Source organism: Calliphora vicina, chromosome 5 (genome assembly GCF_958450345.1).
Source record: "Calliphora vicina chromosome 5, idCalVici1.1, whole genome shotgun sequence".
Lineage (NCBI taxonomy): Eukaryota > Metazoa > Arthropoda > Insecta > Diptera > Calliphoridae > Calliphora > Calliphora vicina.
Window position 1 is genome coordinate 5808720 of NC_088784.1, and position 22907 is coordinate 5831626.

At 30.9% G+C, this 22907-nt stretch overlaps 3 protein-coding genes across 3 annotated transcripts in view; 1 reads left to right on the plus strand and 2 right to left on the minus strand.

Annotated features, from left to right (window-relative positions):
• Positions 1 to 1480: 1480 nt before the first annotated feature.
• On the minus strand, positions 1481 to 10768 carry fl(2)d (female lethal d). The gene is made up of 4 exons (XM_065510754.1): positions 9795 to 10768; positions 3657 to 3781; positions 3264 to 3597; positions 1481 to 3190 (listed from the first exon to the last, which is right to left on the minus strand). The coding sequence occupies exons 1-4, from the start codon at positions 10228 to 10230 to the stop codon at positions 2325 to 2327; spliced, it is 1761 nt and encodes a 586-aa protein (XP_065366826.1). The 5' UTR covers positions 10231 to 10768; the 3' UTR covers positions 1481 to 2324.
• Positions 10769 to 10893: 125 nt separating this feature from the next.
• Positions 10894 to 13687, plus strand: LOC135962300 (tRNA pseudouridine(38/39) synthase). Its single transcript, XM_065514149.1, has 7 exons — positions 10894 to 11295; positions 11373 to 11464; positions 11521 to 11855; positions 12690 to 12991; positions 13055 to 13297; positions 13356 to 13504; positions 13576 to 13687. The coding sequence occupies exons 1-7, from the start codon at positions 10979 to 10981 to the stop codon at positions 13653 to 13655; spliced, it is 1518 nt and encodes a 505-aa protein (XP_065370221.1). The 5' UTR covers positions 10894 to 10978; the 3' UTR covers positions 13656 to 13687.
• A 2-nt stretch (positions 13688 to 13689) lies between these two features.
• a (arc) overlaps positions 13690 to 22907 on the minus strand; it is a 138122-nt gene continuing 128904 nt past the window's right edge. The window contains exons 5-9 of the mRNA XM_065514150.1: positions 20069 to 21692; positions 18315 to 20005; positions 14794 to 14964; positions 14472 to 14589; positions 13690 to 14399 (exon numbers count right to left, since the gene is read on the minus strand). Coding sequence (XP_065370222.1) covers positions 14369 to 14399; positions 14472 to 14589; positions 14794 to 14964; positions 18315 to 20005; positions 20069 to 21692 — 3635 coding nt within the window. The 3' untranslated portion in view covers positions 13690 to 14368. The remainder of the gene's footprint in view (positions 14400 to 14471; positions 14590 to 14793; positions 14965 to 18314; positions 20006 to 20068; positions 21693 to 22907) is intronic.

A 22907-nucleotide genomic window follows, 5' to 3' on the forward strand; every position in this document is an offset into this window, starting at 1 on the left:
TCAAAATTTACTATGTACTTTGTATAGGATTGTCCTCACCCGCTGTTCCGATCCCGACTATTTTTAGCTAAACTCTATACAAAGATAAGAATTTGGTTCATACAAAGTTTAAATACTTTTACCACAATACTTCTCCAGATATTCCAAATTAACTATTTACTTTGTATGGCAGGTGCCACGCCCACTAATACAATCCCGCGCATTTTCAGCCAAACTATGTGATAAGAAATTAATGCGTACAAAGTTTAAATACTTTTGCAATTATAGTTCTTCAGATAATCGAAATAAACCATTTGCATTGCATGGTAGGTGCCACGCCCACTAATAAAATACCACCCATTTTCAGGCAAACCATGTAAAATGCTAAGGCTGCTATTCGGACAAAGTTTGAAACTTCCACAATTATATTTCTCCAGATATTTGAAAATAACTATTTTTACATTGTATGGGAGGGTCCACACACCCCCGATCCATTCCATTTTTGGTTAAAATTCATATACTGATAAGAAATTGATTCGTATAAAGTTTGAAGACTGTCACAATTATAGTTATGCAGATATTCGAAAATTACATTTTACTTGGTATGGGTGGTGCCACGCCCATTTTTCGAATTCCGTCCATTTTCAGCCAAGAAGCGCTCAATGGTACCAAAGAAAAGTCCGGGAAGTTTTGCGGCTTTAACAATTATCGATTATTGAAATTATTCGACTACAAAACGACTCATTTTCGACTACGACACTCGTAATAATTGTTTACCATATCATAGTATTTGGACATTTCTTAAATTTCTTAAATACAAATCTGTGTATATATTATTTGCTTCTCTAAAATGATAACTTCAATAAAGTGTTTATTTAAAATGTCCTTGGAACTTTTTGGCGTATTATACAATAACGATTGATGCCAAAATATTTCTGTATTATATGTTTAACTCTTAACACATCATACAGAAAAAACATGAAATGATCTTAAATAGTTTAAAATCAAGCCAAGCGGAGAGGCAAAACTTCCCAACCAATTTATTTTAAATTCTTGGCGTTTTTCGGCCAATGCTCGCTTCAAGCGAATAAGTTGCGTTCGGTACAGGTTTCTGTGATGGTCTGGTCAGATTTCAGCTGCTCATAATATATAGGACCCTTTTGCTCCCACCAACGTTGTGAAATTGCTGATTGAGTAGCTCCCAATAATTTTGTCCACTTCTGAACCGCACAAACATTCATCATAAGCTTTGGTGAGCAATCGGTGTGCTTCATCGATATAAGATCAATGAAATTTCAAGAAAATTTTTATAAAAAGCTGTTCGACGACTTTTTGTAGAACAGTTTTCGTTGAGTATTATAGAGAATTTGTTCGATGAGTTGTAAAAATAAATCTAAGAGTCCTTCTTTATGGAAAACATTTCGATGAATTTTTATATAACAATTTGTTCGATACAATTTAAACCATTCATATCATATTCATTAAAAAAAATAACTACCAATTTTATAGATTTTTTTATATTTTATTGATTGTTTTTTTGTTGTAATTTTTTGTTTATTATTAGTTTTTATGTTTTTCTTGTTTATCTCAAACTCTATAAATATAATTTCTATAAAAAATAATTATAACTAAACTAAAAAAATTGTTTATCTCAATTTTAAATTGATCAATAATTTTTAAATTTATTGAAAAATATTTTTTTATGTTTTTTATGTATTTTTGTTTGATTTATATATAATTAATTTTGTTTTAATTATTTTATTTTGTTATGTATTTATTAAATTTATTAACGCAATCAAGTCTAAAAGTTTATTACAAGTAATAAAAATAAAAAATAATATTATTAATCAAATAATAAATGTAAAATAAAGAAAACGCTGCAATATTTCCTCATAATTATAATGCATATTTTTCGTAAAGAAAAATTAAAAAAAAAATAGTTTAGCTTGACATAATATGAAATTATTGTATGTTTTTGTGATACAAGTGAAGTCATCAAATAATAAATTTTAATACAAAATATTGCCTATAAAAAATGAGTAACTACAATAAATTTAACATTATTTGAATTAAATCGACTTTTTTCAATAATTTTACAAATGAGGAGTTAGCTGAATGCATAGGTATGTGTTTTCAAGAATTTCAGCAAAAATGAAATTACTTAAAATTAAAAAAAAGAAATAAAAATAATAAAATTATAAAAAAAATGTTTAACAATATTTGCAAATTTTTTTTGTTTGTGTTTATAATATTAGTGATATACAATGTAATATTATTATTCTGTATTTTTCTTTTATTTATTGTTGCCATTAGAATAAAATTGTGAGAGACAGAGGGTTTGTTTTTCAGTGATTGCTATCACCCCCATTGCTGCCACCATTTAAACGCACCGATCTTCGTCGGGTCATAATACGTTGAGCAACAACTACACCACCTTCATTTACAACAGTCGTTGAGGTCTCACTATTGGCCAGATTTTCGTTCAAAGAGGAGCATTCTTCATTAGCCATACCATCTACGGCATTGTCTAAAACGGTGCTATTTCCTTGATTACAACTGGTGATGAGCATTTCATTTTCATCGATCGGTTGCACAGACGGCCTACGTACGGGAGCTACACGCAATTTGGATTTTTTGGGTGGCAACGTTCTGGGCGAAGCTACCACATTAATGGCAGGTGTGTGGATGATATTGCTGCTGTCCAAGGCGGCATCGCATTCATAGTTACGTTTTCGAGAGGCGACAGTGCGTAGTTTCGCCCCAATGGCACCACCATTGCCCTCGTGTGTGATTTCCGTTGGCGTTTCTTCAGTGCCATTGAAATATGCCGTTGTCGTGGAGGTCGTTGTGTTAATGATATTATTGCGCAGGCATGTTGTTTCGTCTATTGTATCCAGGGGAACTAAATTCTGTTCGTTTACATTGGCAGGTGGTTGTGTGCTGTTAAGACTGAAGTTGATCGACCCATTAACTGCAGATATTTTGTCATCTTTGACTTCTGGGCATTCATTTAGAATGGGTTGTTCCTCTTTCATTACGACATCTTCGCCTTCAGTTGCGTTTGTGTTCAGACCTGTTTTCATTTGAAAGTTTTCTTTTTCGAGTATTTGTATGCGGTCTCTGGTGGTTTTTAGTTCTTGTTGCAAAAACAATATAGTGCTTTGCATTCCCTCGACATCTTCATCCAGTTCCTGAAGAAAATCGTCAAGTTCTAAAGCAGATAAGAGGTAGAGGTGTTAAGAAATATAAGACTTGTTTCTGTATTATTAGTATTGATTATTTACCTGATTGTGATTTTTTAACTTCTTCACTGAAACTTTTCTGCATGGCCAATTCTGTTTCCAATTTTGCCAGGCGACCATTGGAGGTCATTTTGCCCAGTTCTTCATTTTCCTGATAGAGCAGGCGACATTTGGCCATTAAACGTTTGCCCGTATTAGAGTCTGGAGTGAATTTCCAAGCGGCCAACTCATTCTGAGTCTCCTCCAATTTGGCTTTGGTGGCTTTGAGTTCCTTCTTGAGTTTCTCAAAGAGTAAATTAACAGCTGGATCTAATAAAGCCGATCTTAAGGCAACAGCTGATGGTGCCTGGGCAGCCTTATATTCAGCTATTTGGCTCTACAACAAACAAATATAAATTAAGAACGTTTTTTTTAATTGAGACAAAATAAACTTACCACATAATCTTGAAATTCTTGTTCCTTGTTGGCCAATCTGCGCATGAGTATCTTTTCGCGTCTCTGGGCATCGGCACATTGTTGTGTAAGACGAGTTTGGTCAACTTTAAGACTCTCAATTTCTTCTAAATTGGCGCAAAAACAAAAAACAAAAAATTAGAAAAAAGAAAAAAGGTTAATTAAGTTTTAACAGATATTTCGTGCGTTATCTACAACATAAAGATACACACATACACAGATTAACATTAAAAAAAGCATTACAAACAATTACTAAAAAATATGTTTTTGTAGTGTTTTTTTCAATTTCTCTCTCTATCTCTTCTTATAACTCTCGTTTCAATACAATAATAATAATAAAATGAAGTAATTTTTGTTGTTGTAATAATAATAATATAGTGGTTATAAGTAAACATAAATATAAAAACAAAAATAGTATGTAATTCTTTTTTTTATAATTATTATTTTGGTGGGTTAAAAACAAAATACGAAATCATACCAATACTATGCATTCATTCGCATTCGTGTTGTTGTTGATGATGTTGTTAAATCGTGTCATTTTGTGCGAGAGATTTTTTTGTATTTTTTAATAAAATCTTGTTATTTTGGACTGTTGCTTGATGATAAACACCTGTACGAGCGAGCGAACCAACGAACGAACCAAGGTTTTAACCAAAAACGTGTAATACAACGATTTACTTTTAAAATTTTTTTTATTTATTTCATTATTTATCTCGACTCTTCTTTCTTTTTGTTACGCGTGTGAGAGAGTGTTTAGATTTTTTCTTTTATTCATATGGAAATACAAAAACAAATTTAATTTTATGGATAAAATTTATATTTTCTTATCGAAACTAAACACTTTATTAATTCTCTCTCTCTTTCGTATTCGCTATTATTCTCACTTTTTGTGATTTCTCAATGTGAGATCTATTTTTCAGTGGATATTTCAAATCTTGTGTTATACACTTTATTAAAGATTTCTTGATATTTCAAATGATCGAGAACACTGAAAATTTTGCAAACCGAACACACTTCTTATTGACGCTTTGAGAACTTTTGTATCATTACTTTACTTTTTTAATTCACCTTCAATTCAAAGTTTATAATATTTGATTTATATTTTTCATTTGTAGTTTTACTGTTAAGTGTATATTTTAGTTTTAAAAATAACTCTTTAAATGTTTACATAATATCTTGTTAATATTTTGAAATGACAGACATTTATTAACCTCTAAAGGGATTTCAAACATATTGTTTACAACCACTCATAAAAGTGATTAGCAGTAAAGTTTATTCAACTGTCATTTAAATATATTTAAAAGATCAACTAATAGAAATGTTGTTCAAAGTCAAAATTTACATATTTCCACAAGTAGCTAATTATTGACATTTTTCTGGAAAAGTGATGCCTTTTTCTAGGATTTTATTGCATTATTTTTTCAAGCCAAATTTTAAAATTAAAGTTTTTGCAAAATGCATGTTTTTTGGCTTTAATATAACAAACAACATAACAAATTAAACACATTTGCTATCATTTTTCGATAGCATTGCTTTGCCATTACTTTATCGATTTCTAAATTAGATAAAAGTGATTGAGTACAGTGAATTAATTATGTGTAAATAGTTGATAGTTTAAAAAAAATGGAAAATTATTCACATCTGGTGTTGTATCTTTGATGTGTTGTATAATTTTTACAATTGCCTTAATTTTGTTTGAAGAATATTTGTAATTTACAACGATACAAACATCGCGGGTTTGACCTAGAGTTGAAAAGGTTATGTATAATCGATTTTGGTCAAATGCTTTGTTCATACATATTTATTTTGATCTATATATTCAGATTAAAATTCAAAGATACAGCTAAATTATGAAAAATAGTAGGTAGTGAAAAGTACGACCAAATATTCGGTTTTAGATTAGGCCAAAAATCGACTAATAGCTGTCAAATGGTTGCTGAATATCGGACCCGAAACATTTATAAAGGAAGAAACAACATAGATTATGGAATTTTATAAGAGAAATAAATCTGTTCACTTCAAAAAAAAATTTTTGAGTTCAAGAGGAAAAAACAAGATTATGGATTCCACAATGTAAAGTGGTGGTTGCAGGGTTGAAACATGCTCCCAAATTATAATTTTGTTTAAAGAAATGAATGGTACATTTTAAAAGTTTCGAATTAAATCAAAAATTTTAATTTTAGCGAATTTTAGCTTCGGTTTCTGCATAAAAAACAGTTTCGGACGAAGTCTAATATTTATTCATTCATATAACCTTAATAATATTGCAAACGCAAATATTAACCTACAGATTAATAAACAATCTTTAAATTTATAAAGATTTTTAATTGATTTGGGATTACTCCGTGTCTCCTTGTCTAACGCAAGGGATGCGCCAGCATCCTAATGAAGTCAGTTATCAGATGATGTTTTTCAAAAGATTCCTTCTTGGAAAATGTGTAATTGTTGTTGTTGTAGCAACAGTGATTGCTGAGTTGACAGCCCTTGGCCGAGTGAACTCGGGTCATTCCGGTGCGTAGAACCGGCTGTCGTGGGAATGTAGAGATATGGTTATATTTAGTGCATCTGAATACTATATCATCGTTAACCTCATTACATAAATAGCAATTGTCGTCATCTATCGCATGTAGTCTAGCAAAAGTATGGGGACTGAAATAATGCCCCAACAAAATCCTGTTCACCAAAATCGATCTCCTTCCTAAATTCTACAGCCTTCTCAATTTATAAACTGGATGAAATCGATCGATTTAAAGTATTGTGATGAATTTCGTAGGTAAGTCAATATATTTAAAATAATTTAGTTAACAAATTCAACACAACCTTTTTTGGTTTCAAAACTATATGTTTTCGATTTCCATCAACTACCTGATTGATTTTATCTATACTTGGCTTTTTTCGTCCTTAAAAGATATTTAAATATGTGAAAATTTTAACTGCTACCTAACTGCATTTGTAACAGATGCCTACCTGGCAACATAGTTGTGAAAAACCCAATTTCTGTGAAAAACGCTGATTATTAGAAAAACCCGTAGAAATTCTTGGATTTTTCGTTAATTTCCTTTTAATTAACTTCCATGTAATTTATGTGTTTTGTTTCATAGTTTTTCTGCTAGATTCACCATTTTGCAAAATTTGGTTTACTTTTTGTATTGAATATTTTCAATGCTAGTAAAAATTATAATTTAACTAGGCAACAGACAAATTGTTATTTATAATCAAACTTATTTTGATAAATAGTAATTAATTTATGAAATAAACCATTCAATAAATTGAAGACTATGTTAGGTAAAAAGTCCATAAAAAAATAGATGAAAGCTACAAAATGGAATGAAAAATGCAGCGAGTTTTAGGTATTCAAAAAGCTAAAAGTACTGTCAAATAAAATTTAGATATTATAGTGAAAAGAATCAAAAGACTGCAAAAGTATCGTCAAGTAAAATTTATATTTGGACAAATCAATATCGTCAACTTAAATGCAAACGGACGTGACTACAGTTTTATTTTTTTTTACAGGAAAAGCAAAAAATGTTTTAAAATCTATAATAATAAAGTATCCTTGGCAATTTTTTGCGTTTGAATTTCTTTAATATAGTTGTAATTTTTGATCGCATGTAGTTTGATAAAAATCAACACGATTTTGAATATTATCGTAGTTACGTCCGTTTGAATTTATGGTGACAAACGATATGTAAAAAAAAATACCAAATGTATCAAAAGTATTGAACTATAAATTAAACGAAACTAATACGGTCACATAATTTGCATATTACAAAAGATTTTATTGATAAATGAAAAAAAATCTTAAAATTCTTAAGAAATATATGAAATTATAGATTTTTTTGTTTAATTTTCACCATTTATATAGCCCAATTATGAATAAAAATTCCGCGGGAGTTTGTTCCCCGGGAGTTTTTTCCCATTGAATTTGAATAAGAAAAGGGAAAAAACTCCCGCGGAATTTTTATTCATAATTGGGCTGATAGTGTTTCACATTCTAAGATTAATAGCTTACTAAATTTTGTGCTATGTCAGATACTAAAAAGTATTAGTCCGTCTAAAAACCTACTATTATTATGCGAATCCTCTTTTCAAAATATGCCGGAGATAAAAACCATTCCATTCAAAAAGATTTTTCAACTATTTTTGATAATTATGTAAAATTTGACATGAAAATCCTACTTGGCATCTCAAGCCCTTTTAAATGATAGCAAAACATTTGAGGTCGAATTTATATTTTAGGAGATATTTAAAATTTTAGTGATTTAAGGATGTAAATGAGTTCCCGAATACATTTGATCAAGGAATAGATTCAGCAAAAAATTAATTGTTGAAAATAGATATGTATATTTGTCTATATATTTGGTATACATACATTGTTTTCGGTATAAGAATCACATTATTCATTCACAGATCTCAAAAGAATACAACTCAAATTGAAGTACAAAAACTCATGGATTGCGAAATTATTCTGTATGGAAGTTATTAAATAAGTTAATTTTATTTAAAATGTTTGAAAATATTTCATTTTGATTGACCTTAAAACATGACATGACTAAAAACACGAAAAACTGACCAAATACGTTTATTACTGATAGTCATAATAATAAAAAACTGGATATATGTTTTAATTCTTTTTGGAACAATACAAATATATAAAAATTTAAATAATCTAGTCATTGTCTCAATATATTTTGTAGCAAGTTAATGTCTGTCATAAGTATTAATATCGATAAAATAGCGACATTTTCAAAGTGGTTTTTAAAACTAAAATCTCTACACTTTTTTTATTAAAATAATTTATACAAATTTATGCAAAAACTAGTAGGTATTTGACATATTTAAATATTTAAAAATTTGCTTAAAGAAATCACGCAACACAATTTTAGGATAACGAATAATTATAATATGATTTTTTTTATTTTCTTTAGGTATTTTTTATGCATTTATTTATATTTTTTTGTATTATTTCATTTCTTTTACATTTCATTTCTATGGCTTATAATTTTTGTATTATTTTCTTTATTATGATTTTTTTTCTCATTTTTATGCGAATGGAATAAAAAAAAGAAAACGAGAAAATATTTTGTAAGTATACACACACTCGCGCACGTATACCGATTATCACCGGGTTATAAAACATACAACAAAATATGTTTTCTTTTAGATGTAGAGAATTACAGTGAGTGGCGCAGAAAAGGGGGAAGTTTTATGGGGCGCGTAAAGTAATAAAAGAAAACAAAAACAAACTATAAAAGATATAAACGATAGAGCGACGAGAAAATTATACACATTTTCATTTATTTGTTACAAATTCCTTTTATTTTGGAATTTTTTATTTAAATTTTTTTATATTTTTATAGGTATTATTCAAAAGTTTATTTTTTCATACATTTTATGAATTTTGAATATTTCACTTTCTTAAAAAGTTTTTTATACATCACATTTTTTTATATTTTTTAATTTCATTATTATTAATGTTCTTTTTATATTTCTTTTGTATAATTTTTTCTTTTATACATAGGTATTTTTTTCGAATAAACTTTTTTATTTTATTTATTTTTATTAATATTGTGTAATTATATTTATATTTGTTATTTATAAGCAACACTTTTTTCACGTTTACTTAAATCTAAGGGGCAATAAAAACAATGTGTAAAATTATTACGATATTTTATTTTTGATATAGTTCTTAAGAGTCAATAAGAGTGTTCGCTGTCTAAATGTTCAGATTTTAAAAAAGTCTACAACCGATATCATCTTAGTAACAGTCTAGGCAAAATTTATAAAATGTTATTATAGGTATATATTAAAATAACCACAACACCCAAAAATGAAGGAAAAAGTGAAATTAAAATTAAACTTATAAAAAAGATGTTGACCTTTTTTTGAAAAATATTAAAATATTTTTTGTAATTTTTTGATTTTTTAAATTTAGCGCACAAAACACACACAAGAAAACACAGTTTATTAGATAGAATTCTTTAAGAATTTCATATTTTCATATCTTTTAGATTTTTTGGGTTGAATTTTTTTCTTTTCGTATTTCAAAACATTCTTCAAATTCGTATTTATTATTATTTTTGGTTTTATTTTATAAAGAAACTTGTTTTAAAAATATACCTTCGAGTAAACGTTGGCGCTGTTCAGCGGCAGCGATTGCGGCAGCAGCAGCAACTGTATCCTGATGAAGCGTTTGTGGTAAAGGTGGCGATGCAGGCCTTGAGGCCGGTTGCAGAGGCTGAATATGTTGCTGCTGCTGTTGTTGATGCGTATGATGCGAATGATGATGGTGATGATGATGCGAATGCGACGTATGGTGATAACCCGCATGGTGGGTGTGATGGGATGTAGTGGGCTCCTCGGAAACCGATGGAGTTGGTGAAGCTGGTCCCGACAAAAGACCAGCATTATTTACCACCATGCCACTACCACCACCCACAACGGTACCACCACCCCCAGCAGTATTATGTAAATTTTGTTCATATTGTTTGGACATTTTATCGTAACTGTTCATCAAAGGTCTCTGATCGTCCATAGTCATTGCAGCGACACTCATTACAATTACAATAATATATTGGCAAATCTTTTTATGCCTTTTATTTCAAAATCCTTAAATAATGCCTTAAAATATTTTTGTTTGATTTCGATTAAGAGACAAAGAGTTTTTTGTCTGGCGCTGTGTATTTTACGGGGGGTATTTTAGATTATTTGTATTTTTATTTTGTATTACGTTTTATACAACGAAAAGAAATTGAAAAAAATTTTCTCGTTGTCGTCAGAGACTTTTTTACATTTGCTTTTATAGGTTGCTTCTTTTCTTCTTCTTTCTTCAAATCAAAATTGATATATATTTTTTCGCTTTAAAAATTTTTCATGAGACTCCGCTAGACGACACACCAACACTTTTTTCAATCGAAAATTTCACTTACTTTTTGCATAGATTTTTTGTGAATTTTACACTTTTCATACAGAATGTTCGTAGGTGCACACGATTTTAATACAATTAAAGTAGATTTTACACTTTTAACGCGTTAAATATAATTTTTCACTCGCAGTGAAATTTCGTCGCGTCACAACTTTTGTAAGAAAAAATCCAATATGGTGGCCAGTAGAGAAAAAACAGCGTTGCATACAAATCAACTTATACAATTCAGCAACACAGGGTTGCATTTGTATAAAACACTTATGCTAATCATTCCTGGTGAATGTTTGCTGAAAACAAGAAGAAGACTAAAAAAATGTGCCAGAGTTGTTGGTAAACAATAATAATATATTAATAAAATTAATTAAAAAGTTGTGCAAAAATGTCTTCAAAAATAGTTATAAATAAACGGCTTAAAGGTTTACCTCGCGATGAATTGGAAAAATTGTCAAAAAATGAGTTAATTGATAAAATTGTGCAGTTAGAGGCGTATAACTTTCAGCTTAAAAACATTTTACACAAAAAGCTTAATGATGGTAGTGATTGCAACCAAAACGAGGAGCTCATAAAGGAGTTAAATGAACTAAAAACAACTCAATCCCATCTGGAAAGTAAGCTAACAGGTGGTAACAAAAATGAATTGGATGTAGAAAGATCTGAAGACAAAAAATCAAAGATACGGAAATTTGATTTCAGCAAGTAAGTTTTTCAGTTCATCATTCAAGTTTTTTTATTTTTCATTTAAAGAAGTTTCTAAAACTCTACATTTTATTTAGATCAGCTAAACGTCATGTTCTGATGAAAATTTTGTATTTCGGTTGGGACTACCAAGGCTTTGCTTGCCAGGAGGACTCTAATGCTACCATAGGTTAAATAGTTCTTATTAAATATGGTTTGTACCAATAACGTTTTCTTGTATTTCAGAATATCATCTTTTTAAAGCTTTAACGCGCTGCTGCCTCATCGAATCACGTGCCACTTCCAATTATCACCGTTGTGGCCGTACCGACAAAGAAGTTAGTGCTTTTTGTCAAGTAATTTCTATCGATTTACGCAGCAAATTTTTCGAAGACAAACTATTCGATGAGGATTGTTTAAACCAGGAAATTGATTATTGTGGTTTATTAAATCGAATATTACCCAAAAATATACAATGCATATCCTGGATGCCTTTAAGAACGCCCGTGTATAGTGCTAGATTTGATTGTGTGGCTAGAACGTATAGATATTTCTTTCCCAAGGGTGATTTGAATATAGAGGTAAGTAGCATCTATATTCATTTATATTTTTGATAAAAACAAGTAAAATAACTATGTATGTAGCTATATTCGGCTGTTCCGGATCTTATACGCCAAAAAAGAAAATATTTACCGATATTGACCCATTGTCAGTCCGAATTTCTGATTCGTTAAATCGAAGGCATTTCCAAGCCTTCGATATTGTTTATGTTAATGACTTAAAAATCAAAATATATACCAAAAATAGTTAAAAAATCGTGGTAGTCCTGGTTTTAGCCTATATCAGCCATTTAAGTTCCGATTTTTACCGAATTTAAATAGCAACTGAACCGGGTCTATATTGGATATGTAGATTTAGGAGAGTTGATTTCAACATACAGACAGACATGGCTATATATACCCAGCTATCTTTAAAGATGTAGGATATATATACTTTGCCACACATGGTAAAGCGTATGAAAATAGGTTCCTATATCGGTATGATAGAAGAAATAATTATAACTAGTTTTCAATCCAAATGCTTTATTAAAAGTTACGGATAATACCATACCTAAATTAATACAGCATATAAAAATATATTACTATAATTGTTTTATAAAAATATCTACAAAAAAAATTGTAAATGTGTTCCATAATTTGTAAAATAGCCAAAAATTCATTAAAAATATATGATATCATTCCCTAGTGGATGTCTAGCAACTCTTATATTACCATTTATATGGTGTAATATGGTTCTGGACTTTGCTAACAACGTTGCTTTAACTTGGTAGATTGTAATACAGGGATGTTATATGCATTTAAACTTTTCCATATCTTTTTATTCTAACCGTTATTTTTAAAAAAATATTTGTCTAGGCCATGCAAAAAGCTTGTTCATTACTACAACGACATGCTGATTTTCGGAATTTCTGCAAAATGGATGTTCACAATGGTGTTACCAACTATATGCGCAACTTACAATCAGCAAGTGTACATTTATGTCCAAATGAATCCGAAAATGAGCGTCAAGGTTATAATATGTATTATTTACAAATTAAAGCTAACGCCTTTTTGTGGCATCAAATACGTTGCATAATGGCGGTATTGATATTAATTGGACAAGAAAAAGAAGATCCTGAAGTTATAAGCGAACTCTTAGATGTGGAAAAGAATCCTTGGTAATAATGCATTTGGTTATTATTTACATACTCGTATTTATATTAATTAGCAAACTTTTTTAGTAAACCACAATACACACCAGCCATTGGATTGCCTTTAAATCTATTTAACTGCGAATTTCGTCAGAAAACATGCCGTAAAACGAATGATGTATTGTTAGCTGATGAAGAAGAACTGGTAGATTCCAGCACTGATGTTGCGGATTCTAACGAACAACCCGATATTTGTAATTGGATCTATAATGAGGAAAACCTACAAAAACTTGTAGAGAATATACAAAGCGAATGGTCTCAGTTTAGCATTAAGTATGTTGAAAAATAACATTGGAGAAAAGTCTTGTTTAATTTTTTTTATTATTTTTAGGGCTACCATGATACGCAATGTTTTATTTGAACTGGAAAATACTTTGCAGCAACAATTCCAGCCTCAAGAAATTAAAAGTCAAGTTTTAGTGCTGCAGGACTGTGTTAAACCCCGGCAATATCAAAAGTTATTAAATCGTAAAAGATGCGGTATGTATGATTTAGTTTTAAAAACTTGGTTTCCTGTTATTTATTATATTTTTTTTTCTAATTCCCCACAGAAAGTTTAGAAAATCGCATAGATCATTTTGTTAAAAAACAACGTTTAATTGTTCAAACTGAAAAACCAGCCAAAAATTAAAATGCATTTATATGTAATAAAAACCAGGTAAATATTTTTGTTTAGTAATTCTTTTAATACACATTCAACTTTTCTTTAATATTTTTGTATTTACTTTACAGTTAAAATTATTTTAGCCACTTATTTCTTTAATTAAACTTAATTAAAATAAAATATTTTTGTTAAATTCTTCAACATGTTTACAAAGTTTATTTCTTATTTCTTTCTTCATTATTTCAACATTTTGTACGTGTTTTTTTGTATGTATGTATTTATTTTTAAATGGTTTTGCCTTAAACTATCAAATACAATTATAACAATGAGACTTTTATAAATTACCACTATAAGAACTTAATAATTTAAAGATAATTAGATAATTTTTAATATAATTAACTATTAAAGACACACATTTTTATAAATAAAAATTAATTATAGTATAGCTCTGCTTACTATATAAACTAAAAAATAAAAGAATTTTATTATTAGATTTTATAACTAACATAAATTTATATAGTCTGAAATAGTTCAGCAATAACTAACAAAATTACAATTATACAATAAGCTAAATAGCTAAACTTTGTTTTTAGCAGACATTTTTTCTTTATTTTAAATTGTTTTTATCTAGTTAAATAAAGAAACAAACATTTTAAATTTAACATTTACAATTTTCTCAAATTTAACAATAAATTCTTTTAAATAAACGTATTTTGTTGGCCTTTTTAACGGCAATAATTTTAAGCCCCCATTGATTTAGCTTTTTGTAGTCTGTTATGGGGAATCAAAAATATATTTTTATTAGAAAATGTTAGTTTTTTTTTAAAGATTTGTTCAACTTACTTTCTTCTTAGCAGATGTAGCACTATAGCGCCCTCTCGTACATTTTTAAATAATGCTATAGTTTCTGCATGACTCATACCCTGCACCGAATTGCCATTGATTTCTATAATTTCATCACCTGCAAGGAAAACGAAAAACATTTTGTTTTAATTAAAAGCACTCAAATGTTTTTTGGTCTAATATATGAAATTTGGAAAAATAATTGAGTAGTTTTGGAAAAGGGGTAATGTAAAAAAAGTAAGAAAGCTATAGTCGACTGTACCGAATCTTATATACCCTACACCAAAGTAAAAAAATTTGTTGGTTGAAAAAAATTTCTTACCTGCTTGCAAAGTGCCATCATCTGCAGCCTGTCCCGAAGGAAACACAGTCTTAACAAAAATGCCCATATTTCCTTTAGGCGAATCACGACCACCAACAATACTGAAACCTAGAGATTTCATGCCAGGCCCCTTAAAGAACGTCACTACTCTGGGAGTACCACGACGGGAGCCTAAATGAGAAAATAATATAAAAAATTGTTAAAAAAAGAGCAATAACTTAATTAAACGACTTGTTTTAGATTTAGACTAATTGTTTAAAGTTAACTATTTAAATACATTTGTATGTTATAAGGACCAGAACACCATTTTATTAATATTTAGTAAAACTACTTTTTTAGGGCGTGTAACTTATCAAAATTTTAAACATAGTTAAGGCATAATCAATGTTTAAAATTTTGATAAGTTACCCGGCCTTAGAGTGATTTGTTTCTAAAGTTTACGTATGAGTTATAAATCTGTTTAAAATTAATTATAAAATATTTTAGATGTATGTGTCTTTGGATTTGAGAGAATATTTATGAATATAAATATGTAGTACCGTATAATTGGTTGAAATTCCTGTATAAACGAAATTAGTTTTAGAAATATTACGCGAAAAATAGCTACAAATCAGAAAACGCTAAACCTGTAATTTTAAAGTCCATTTAAAAGGTCTTCTCGGAACCGTTGAAAAAGCAGGAAGAAAAAAAGCTGTATGAGAATTATATCAATACAATTTGTATAAAACCAGTTTGGTCTTAAATCATAAATGTGTATTCATACCTATGACAACATTAACAAATTCCAATCTGGAATTAAATTAAAAAAACACATCTAGAATATGTGCTCTACAAGACCATATACAATTTATCGTAATCGCTTCAGTAGTTTATGAGTTATAGCGTTTTGAAGATATACCTCTAATATACCACACTTTTTTGATTTTCCAAAAATCAATGTGCTCCCTCACTAGATGGCGCTGTTGGTATGTTGTAACAGGGTTGTCGCGTTTTGAAAATTTTGTAAATTAAGGGATTTCTTTAAAATGCTATAACTTTGAAAGTTCTTAAGGGATTTAAGTGAAACTAGACTCAATCGCTACATTATAATTTAAGCTACTTTTATACTGAAAAATTTATTTGCCAGAGTTGCCATACTGTAGAAATTTGTTATTTTATCTCAAGTTTCTTATAATTGCCATAACTTCGGAAATACTAAAGCGATTTGAAAGAAACTAGACTCAATCGCTAGGTTGTAATTTAAGCTACTTGTTTTATGCAAAAATTTACTTGCCAGAGTTGCCATACTGTAGAAATTAGTTATTTTATCTCAAGTTTCTTATAATTGCCATAACTTCGGAAATATTTAAGCGATTTGAAAGAAACTAGACTCAATCAATAGGTTGTAATTTAAGCTACTTGTTTTATACAAAAATTTACTTGCCAGAGTTGCCATACTGTAGAAATTAGTTATTTTATCTCAAGTTTCTTATAATTGCCACAACTTCGGAAGTACTTAAGCGATTTGAAAGAAACTAGACTCAATCGCTATGTTTTATGCATTAAACAATTAGTTTAAATTAAAACCTAGCGATTGACTCTAGTTTCTTTCAAATTTCTTAAATACATTCTAAGTTATGGCAATTTTATGAAACTTGAGATAAAATAACATATTCCATCAATCTGGCAACTCTCGCAAATAAATTTTTCCATAAAACAAGTAGCTTAAATTATAACCTATTGATTGAGTCTAGTTTCTTTGAAATCGCTTAAGTACTTCCAAAGTTATGGCAATTATAAGAAACTTGACATAAAATAACAAATTTCTACAGTATGGCAACTCTGGCAAACCAATTTTTCCATTAAACAAGTAGCTTAAATTATAACGTAACGATTGAGTCTAATTTTACTTAAATCCCTTAAGAACTTTCAAAGTTATAGCAATTTAAAGAAATCCCTTAATTTACAAAATTTTCAAAACTCGACAACCCTGTTACAACATACCAACAGCGCCATCTAGTGACGGAGCACATTGATTTTTGGAAAATTAAAAAAAGTGTGGTAATTAGAGGTATATCTTCAAAACGCTATAACTCATAAACTACTGAAGCGATTACGATAAATTGTATATGGTCTTGTAGAGCACATATTCTAGATGTTAAAAATTTATTTTGCCAGAGTTGCCATATTGTTAATTTTAGTAGAGAGTGAAGTAAATGAATGATTACTTGCAATGCTTATATCTTTTATATTATTAGATTTGAAGTTTTTTAAATTATAGTTTCTGTAAGAGGAAGTGGCAGACTTAATCCAAAAATTTTGTTTTCCAGAGTTGCCAAGTGTTTTTTTAATTTAATTCCAGATTTGGATTTGTTAATGTTGTCATAGGTATGAATATACATACATTTATGAGTTAAGACCAACTTGATTTTGAATGTAGACCACAAGCTAAGTATGCTTAAAAAAATTATTCTACCAGAGTTGCCATTGTATTTGTGCACCTTTAAAGTTAATATATTAAGAAATTCTTTTAATATCTGAGTTTTTATCAACAATTGGACTAACTATTATAAAAATGAGATAATTTTGAATAAATTTTTAAAAAGAGAGCTGCCATATAATTTAGCAATGTATGGAAACTTCTAGAATTTGGTTTTAGTTGCTAACTTTGTCAAACTTAGCTACAATGATTTGCTGCAAAATGTATAGATCATCCATCTACTGCAGTTGTCGCCAAAATATAGTTTGTAGCATTTTGAAATTATGAAAGAAAAGTGTTTATATTTTAACTGTCCAGCAGTTAATGTCTGACCACTTGGATGATTCCAATTTATATATTTTGGGTAATTTGACATGTATGTACAAACTGGTTTTATACAAATTGTGTTGATATAATTCTCATACAGCTTATTTTCTTGACTACTTTAGTAGCAGCTATATTTTATTTAAACTGCTTGTTGTTAGAAAAATTTTACATATTTTAATTTTTTGCTGAAATAATGTTTTATTGCTGATTTACATGTGGACACATTATAACTGACAGATTTGTTTTCAGCATGAGATAAACATCACTATTTATGAAAATTTGTCGTCATTATATCATGTTGGAAATAGCTTCGTCCGAGATTCGAATTAATTACATAATTCAATTTGAGCTTATTTCATTAAAATCTTAATACAGAATTTAAAAATGTCAGCCGTTCATTCCATAAATCCATTCCCAAAATCTAATTCTTTAGCATCATTCAAAGGCTTTTAAAATAGAATTCATTCATAGTTGAATTAATTCAAGATGGAATTAAGTAATATAAAGAATGAATTCTTAAAGTAATGAATTCAAAACGTTAAGAGTACTAAGGAATTAAGACAACGATTTAATTCGTGCTGAATGGTTTAATGGATTGTTAGGATTACAATATTTAAATTGATTTTGAAAATTTAATTAAAAATTAATTCTTTCGAAACTTTTAAATAAATGTCCTAAAAAATTCGATTTGTTGCCCAACTCATAATTATGTGTCCCTTAATCAACCCACACTTACCATCACTCATTGAGGCTCTGATTACCTCGGCCATTTCTTCGTCTCTAATTGTTAGTTTGGCCACGGGTAATGAGGGTCGATGATGTTGCAGCATGGCTGCCGATGGTGTAGCCATTCCCGGTGTTAAATATGTTCGATTACCCACTGCGTTAGTTGTTGAAGAATTAGAGGTGGTTGTAGAGGAGGGTACATTTAAATGATGGTGTTTATGATGATGAAGATGATGATTGTGTTTGGTTAAATGATTTAAGGTTAAGGAAGTATTACTAATATATTTTGGTTGCATTTGATGTTGCAGTTGCTGTTGTTGTTGTTGCATAGAAGAAGCTGTTGCTGTTGTACTATTGAGATCATGTCTATCATCTGTGTGATGCTGTTGTTGAGCATTTACAGAAGCAAAACGTTTATTACTACTACCTCTACTAAGCCCACCACAATTAGCATCGTTGTCATCCTCTAAATCAATGACATTATTAGATAAAGTTATTGTTGGTGTTGCTGTGCTTGTTGTTGTTGTTGCTGTGTTATTGGAATCGTTATTGGAATGATTATTGTTGGTGTTTGTATTGAAATTAGTATTAGAAGTATTAATAGTCTTATTGTGATTATTTGTATTGTTGGTGTATTGTTGTTGGTTAGCATTTGCTGTGCTAGCTTGATTATTAGTATTATTTGGCTGCAGAAATAAACTTAAACGTGACGAACTAAGGCGAGAGTGTGCAAAACGCAACGAACGATAATGCGAATTTGAGAGATTTATTGAATTGCGGGTGTAGTGAGTGCGAGCAGGAAAGGGTGGCGTTGCCTGACCACCATCTAAACTGTCTTGACTGATTAGACTAGCTTTGCGAGTTTCTATGCTTAAAGAAGCACTGCGATTACCGGTCGTATGTCCCTGCTGATCGGTCAGTAAAGCAGCTCCCTCGGAACAGCGTTTACGATTCAACAATTGCCATTTCTCATCATCGCTTATCGTATTGGTTGCTAGTGAAACACTCGCCGAACGATTGTTATAGACTGGTGTGTATTCGTTTGTGTAAAGCATAGGTGTTAATTCCAAATTGCGCTGACCTGAAGAAGAGCGTGCTCTACGTCTTAAATGTTCGATGGTGGCGGCATCCATTGAATGGCGTGGTGTGGAACATCGTCTGTGCTGCATTAGAGGCATCGAAGGGGGCATAGGTCCTAAAACGCCACTAGGTGGAGAAGTCACATCCACAGCTGAATTAATTGTGGAAGTACTAGCTATAGACTCGGCATCATCGTCTCGTTCATGTTCCAAAGCCAGTTGTAGACTATGCAAATCATAGCTATTGATGCTGTCCGTGCTTTGGGTGCGTTGGGTATAACTTAAACGTTTTCTAGCTCGAGCCAGATAATCATTACGTGATTGGGGCGGTGGTGGCGGAGGGGTATCCGCTGTTAAAGATTGCATCGAACTATATAGATCTGTTTGTTGTTGATTTGTATCCAATTCCTGTTTTTGGGAATACACGCAAGTAGAGCCATCAATTTTGATTTTGGTATAAAAATCGGTTATAGTGTGCACCTCATCATGGGCTATAACCAAGTCAATGCAATTGTCGACAAAAGAACTTAGCAAACGTTGAACTTCCTGGAAAGATTGTATGCCACGCAAATGATTGCCATTAACATTAACGATTTCATCTCCCAAACGTAGGCGACCATCTCTGCAAAAAAAAAAACAATTAAATTAGGAGAAACTTTAAAAACTCCTCCAACTATGTACTTACTTTTGAGCCATGCCATACGCATCAATTTCGACAATCAAATATCTATATTGCATTTCATTATTGCTGGTTTGCACAGTCTTGGGCGATAGCACCAAACCTATGTAGTCCTCTTGGCATTTCCTCTCCAGTTTCACCTGTCTAAATCTGCGACGTATAGTCTCGGTTTCGTAGTCGTAATTGTAGCCACCCAGTGAAACAGGACCACTCATGGTGCTGCATATGCTACCCGAACGCAAAGCATTACTACCAGTCACTCCGCCTCCCAAGCCCTCCGAAGAGGTGAGCGATATCAGGGAGTTTCTTTTCAGTGTGCCCGAAGCAATTGATTCTGTATCTCCACTGGAGATACCAAGACTATTGCTTAGGCGAGTGATGTTGTTGCCACCATCACTGTCGTAACCCGATTCATTTGAACTTAGACAACTACTTAATCTTTGGTAAAGTGGTTCCCAGTCCTTGGAAGTAATGCTGTTGTTGCGTGACACATCACCACTGCCGCTGCTGTTCGATAGTTGGGACGCCTGCAAGGGTGAACAATTGCCAATAGCACTATCATCCGAGGAATAACGCTTAATTAAAGAATCATTCCGATAAATCATTTTTCCAGAATGATTTGGTGTAGAGCTAGCAATTGAGAGATTATCCGTCAATTGATTAAAGTCGGTTTCTACGGCAGGTAAAATGGTCGAATTGCGATGTTTTGGTATGGGAGAATTGGGCACATGCAAGTACTGCTGTTGTTGCTGCTCGGCTAGTGTGTGCAAACTTGATAAGGAGGGCTGCTTCATGACCGAGCCATTATTTTCTTCAGGTAGCACTGACAGTCTGGAGCGCAGGAAAGCATAAGGAAAGTTGGCACGCCTACTATTAGCATCTGCCGAGTTTTGAGGGGAAGTGGCTGAAGCGGGTTCTGAGGAAGAGTTTTGCGGCGAAGTTATTACTACTTGACCCACCTTGGCTATATCATCACAACTGCTGGACTTTATACCAGCACTGGCAATACTGCCATTGCTGCCACTAAGCAAATTTGAACCGCTCTTTAGCAAGCCACTCATTGATTGCCTTTTCTGGGCATTGGCTAAATTCAAACCATCACTTGGATCGTCACACTTCACATAGGAACAAGTAGCCAACTGGCTGGTAGAGCTACTACGATATAGAGAAGCTGTAGAGCCTTGATTATTTGGTTGTTCGGCCGCTTTGACCAGATTATGAGATTTATGATTCAACATGCCCGTCGAACCAATCCGATGAAAGAAATTCTTAATTGCTTTCGTTTGGGGTCTTTGTTGCGATGTATGTGTGGGCGTATTCGAGGCTGACTGTGAATGTGCCTCTCCCAATTTATTTTGCAATTTTATACTTTGATTTCTTTGCTGCTCACGATTTTTAATGGTTTCGATGGGACCAGATTTGCATTTCTTTAAAGTGTTTGATTGATAATGGGTGGTTTCCCGATTATTTGCACTATGATTGCTTTGATTACTATTACTACTGTTGCCATTGTGATGATTGGGCGAGTGGAAAAGACTTCTTAAATCTGTGTGAGACTTGTGGGTGTTGTGCGTGTCACCACGTTTTAAAATGTCTAGTTTACGGCTCATACGTTTACCCCAAGTGAAAACTGAAAAAGGATATAGAAAATAAAGAAAGATGGTTAATAAAATGTCAATTATAATTGTATTTATAACCCGCATTAATACGAATTCTGGTTATTTGTTAACTAATAGTTATACTGTCGGTTAAAATTACTTTTGTGTTAACTATTAGTTAACACACAACAAGAATTCGTGTCATTTTGAGCATGATTTGTTTAAATATTTATTGGAAATATTTTGTTAAAGTGGGATTTCTTAGAAACGCTTTAGTATTTAAGGATGTTCTGTATAAATTATTTAGAAATTTTGTTATATTTAATCTTACTAATCTTATTATTAATGTCATTAATTCCAAGTGAATGTTTTTGTTGTCTATTCGCTAAGAAGAAGTATATTTACATTTATTTTTTTGTGTTAATCAAGTAATTTGTATTTGTCCTCAATAAACAATAATGAAATTAAATATAGATACAATATATTTTCATAATCAATATATTTAGCTAAAAGGTAATTCCTATAAATTATCTCTATAACTATATTGTATATGTAATCATAACGCTCTAATAAATTTTGACGCCTTTACACACAAAATTAAAAAAAATAAAGAAGAAAAAGGAGAACACAGCACCAACAACACAACAACAATAACGCAAAATAGTTGTTACTAAAGAAACAGCAACAGCAGACCACAAGTCGGAAGCAAATTCATTTATAGGTTTTCTTATGAATAGGCAACACCAAGGCGTTGCCAATAAGCTTAACTATCAACACCAATCAATATTGAATTAGCAATGTCTAATAGAACAAGTAAAAGGAAAAATCTTTTTTATGCTGATGCTGTTGAGTGTTGTTTTTGTTGGTGGATTTTTTGTTCTCTCCCTTTCGCTGTGTGTTGTTGTGCCATGTCTTATCCCCCAATAACCACAATAAGATGACGACTACAAACAACCGTCCATGATCAATGCCAATGGCAAAACAATCAACATGAACACGTGCCGCCATAAGGAATCATCAATGTATGTATGCATTGGCGAACGACTTGACTTTCTTTTCCATTTGTTTCTTCAATTTCTTGCAAGGAATCTTGTAGAAAACCTAGCCAAGACTGCTAAGCTTTAAAAGCTAAAAAGGGGGTTATGAATAAGACGAACAACTCAAAAAGACAATACATATAAATATATTTTTTTGCTCTTACCCATTCAAAACTTTTGTGAAAAGTTGTAAGAAAAATGCAAATAGTT

Excerpts from the sequence above, each read along its gene's own strand:
- LOC135962300 (XM_065514149.1), top strand. The coding sequence starts at position 10,979 with ATGTCTTCAAAAATAGTTATAAATAAACGGCTTAAAGGTTTACCTCGC. Across the intron at positions 11,296-11,372 it reads CGGAAATTTGATTTCAGCAA|ATCAGCTAAACGTCATGTTC; the intron begins GTAAGTTTTTCA and ends CATTTTATTTAG. Across the intron at positions 12,992-13,054 it reads GATGTGGAAAAGAATCCTTG|TAAACCACAATACACACCAG; the intron begins GTAATAATGCAT and ends AAACTTTTTTAG.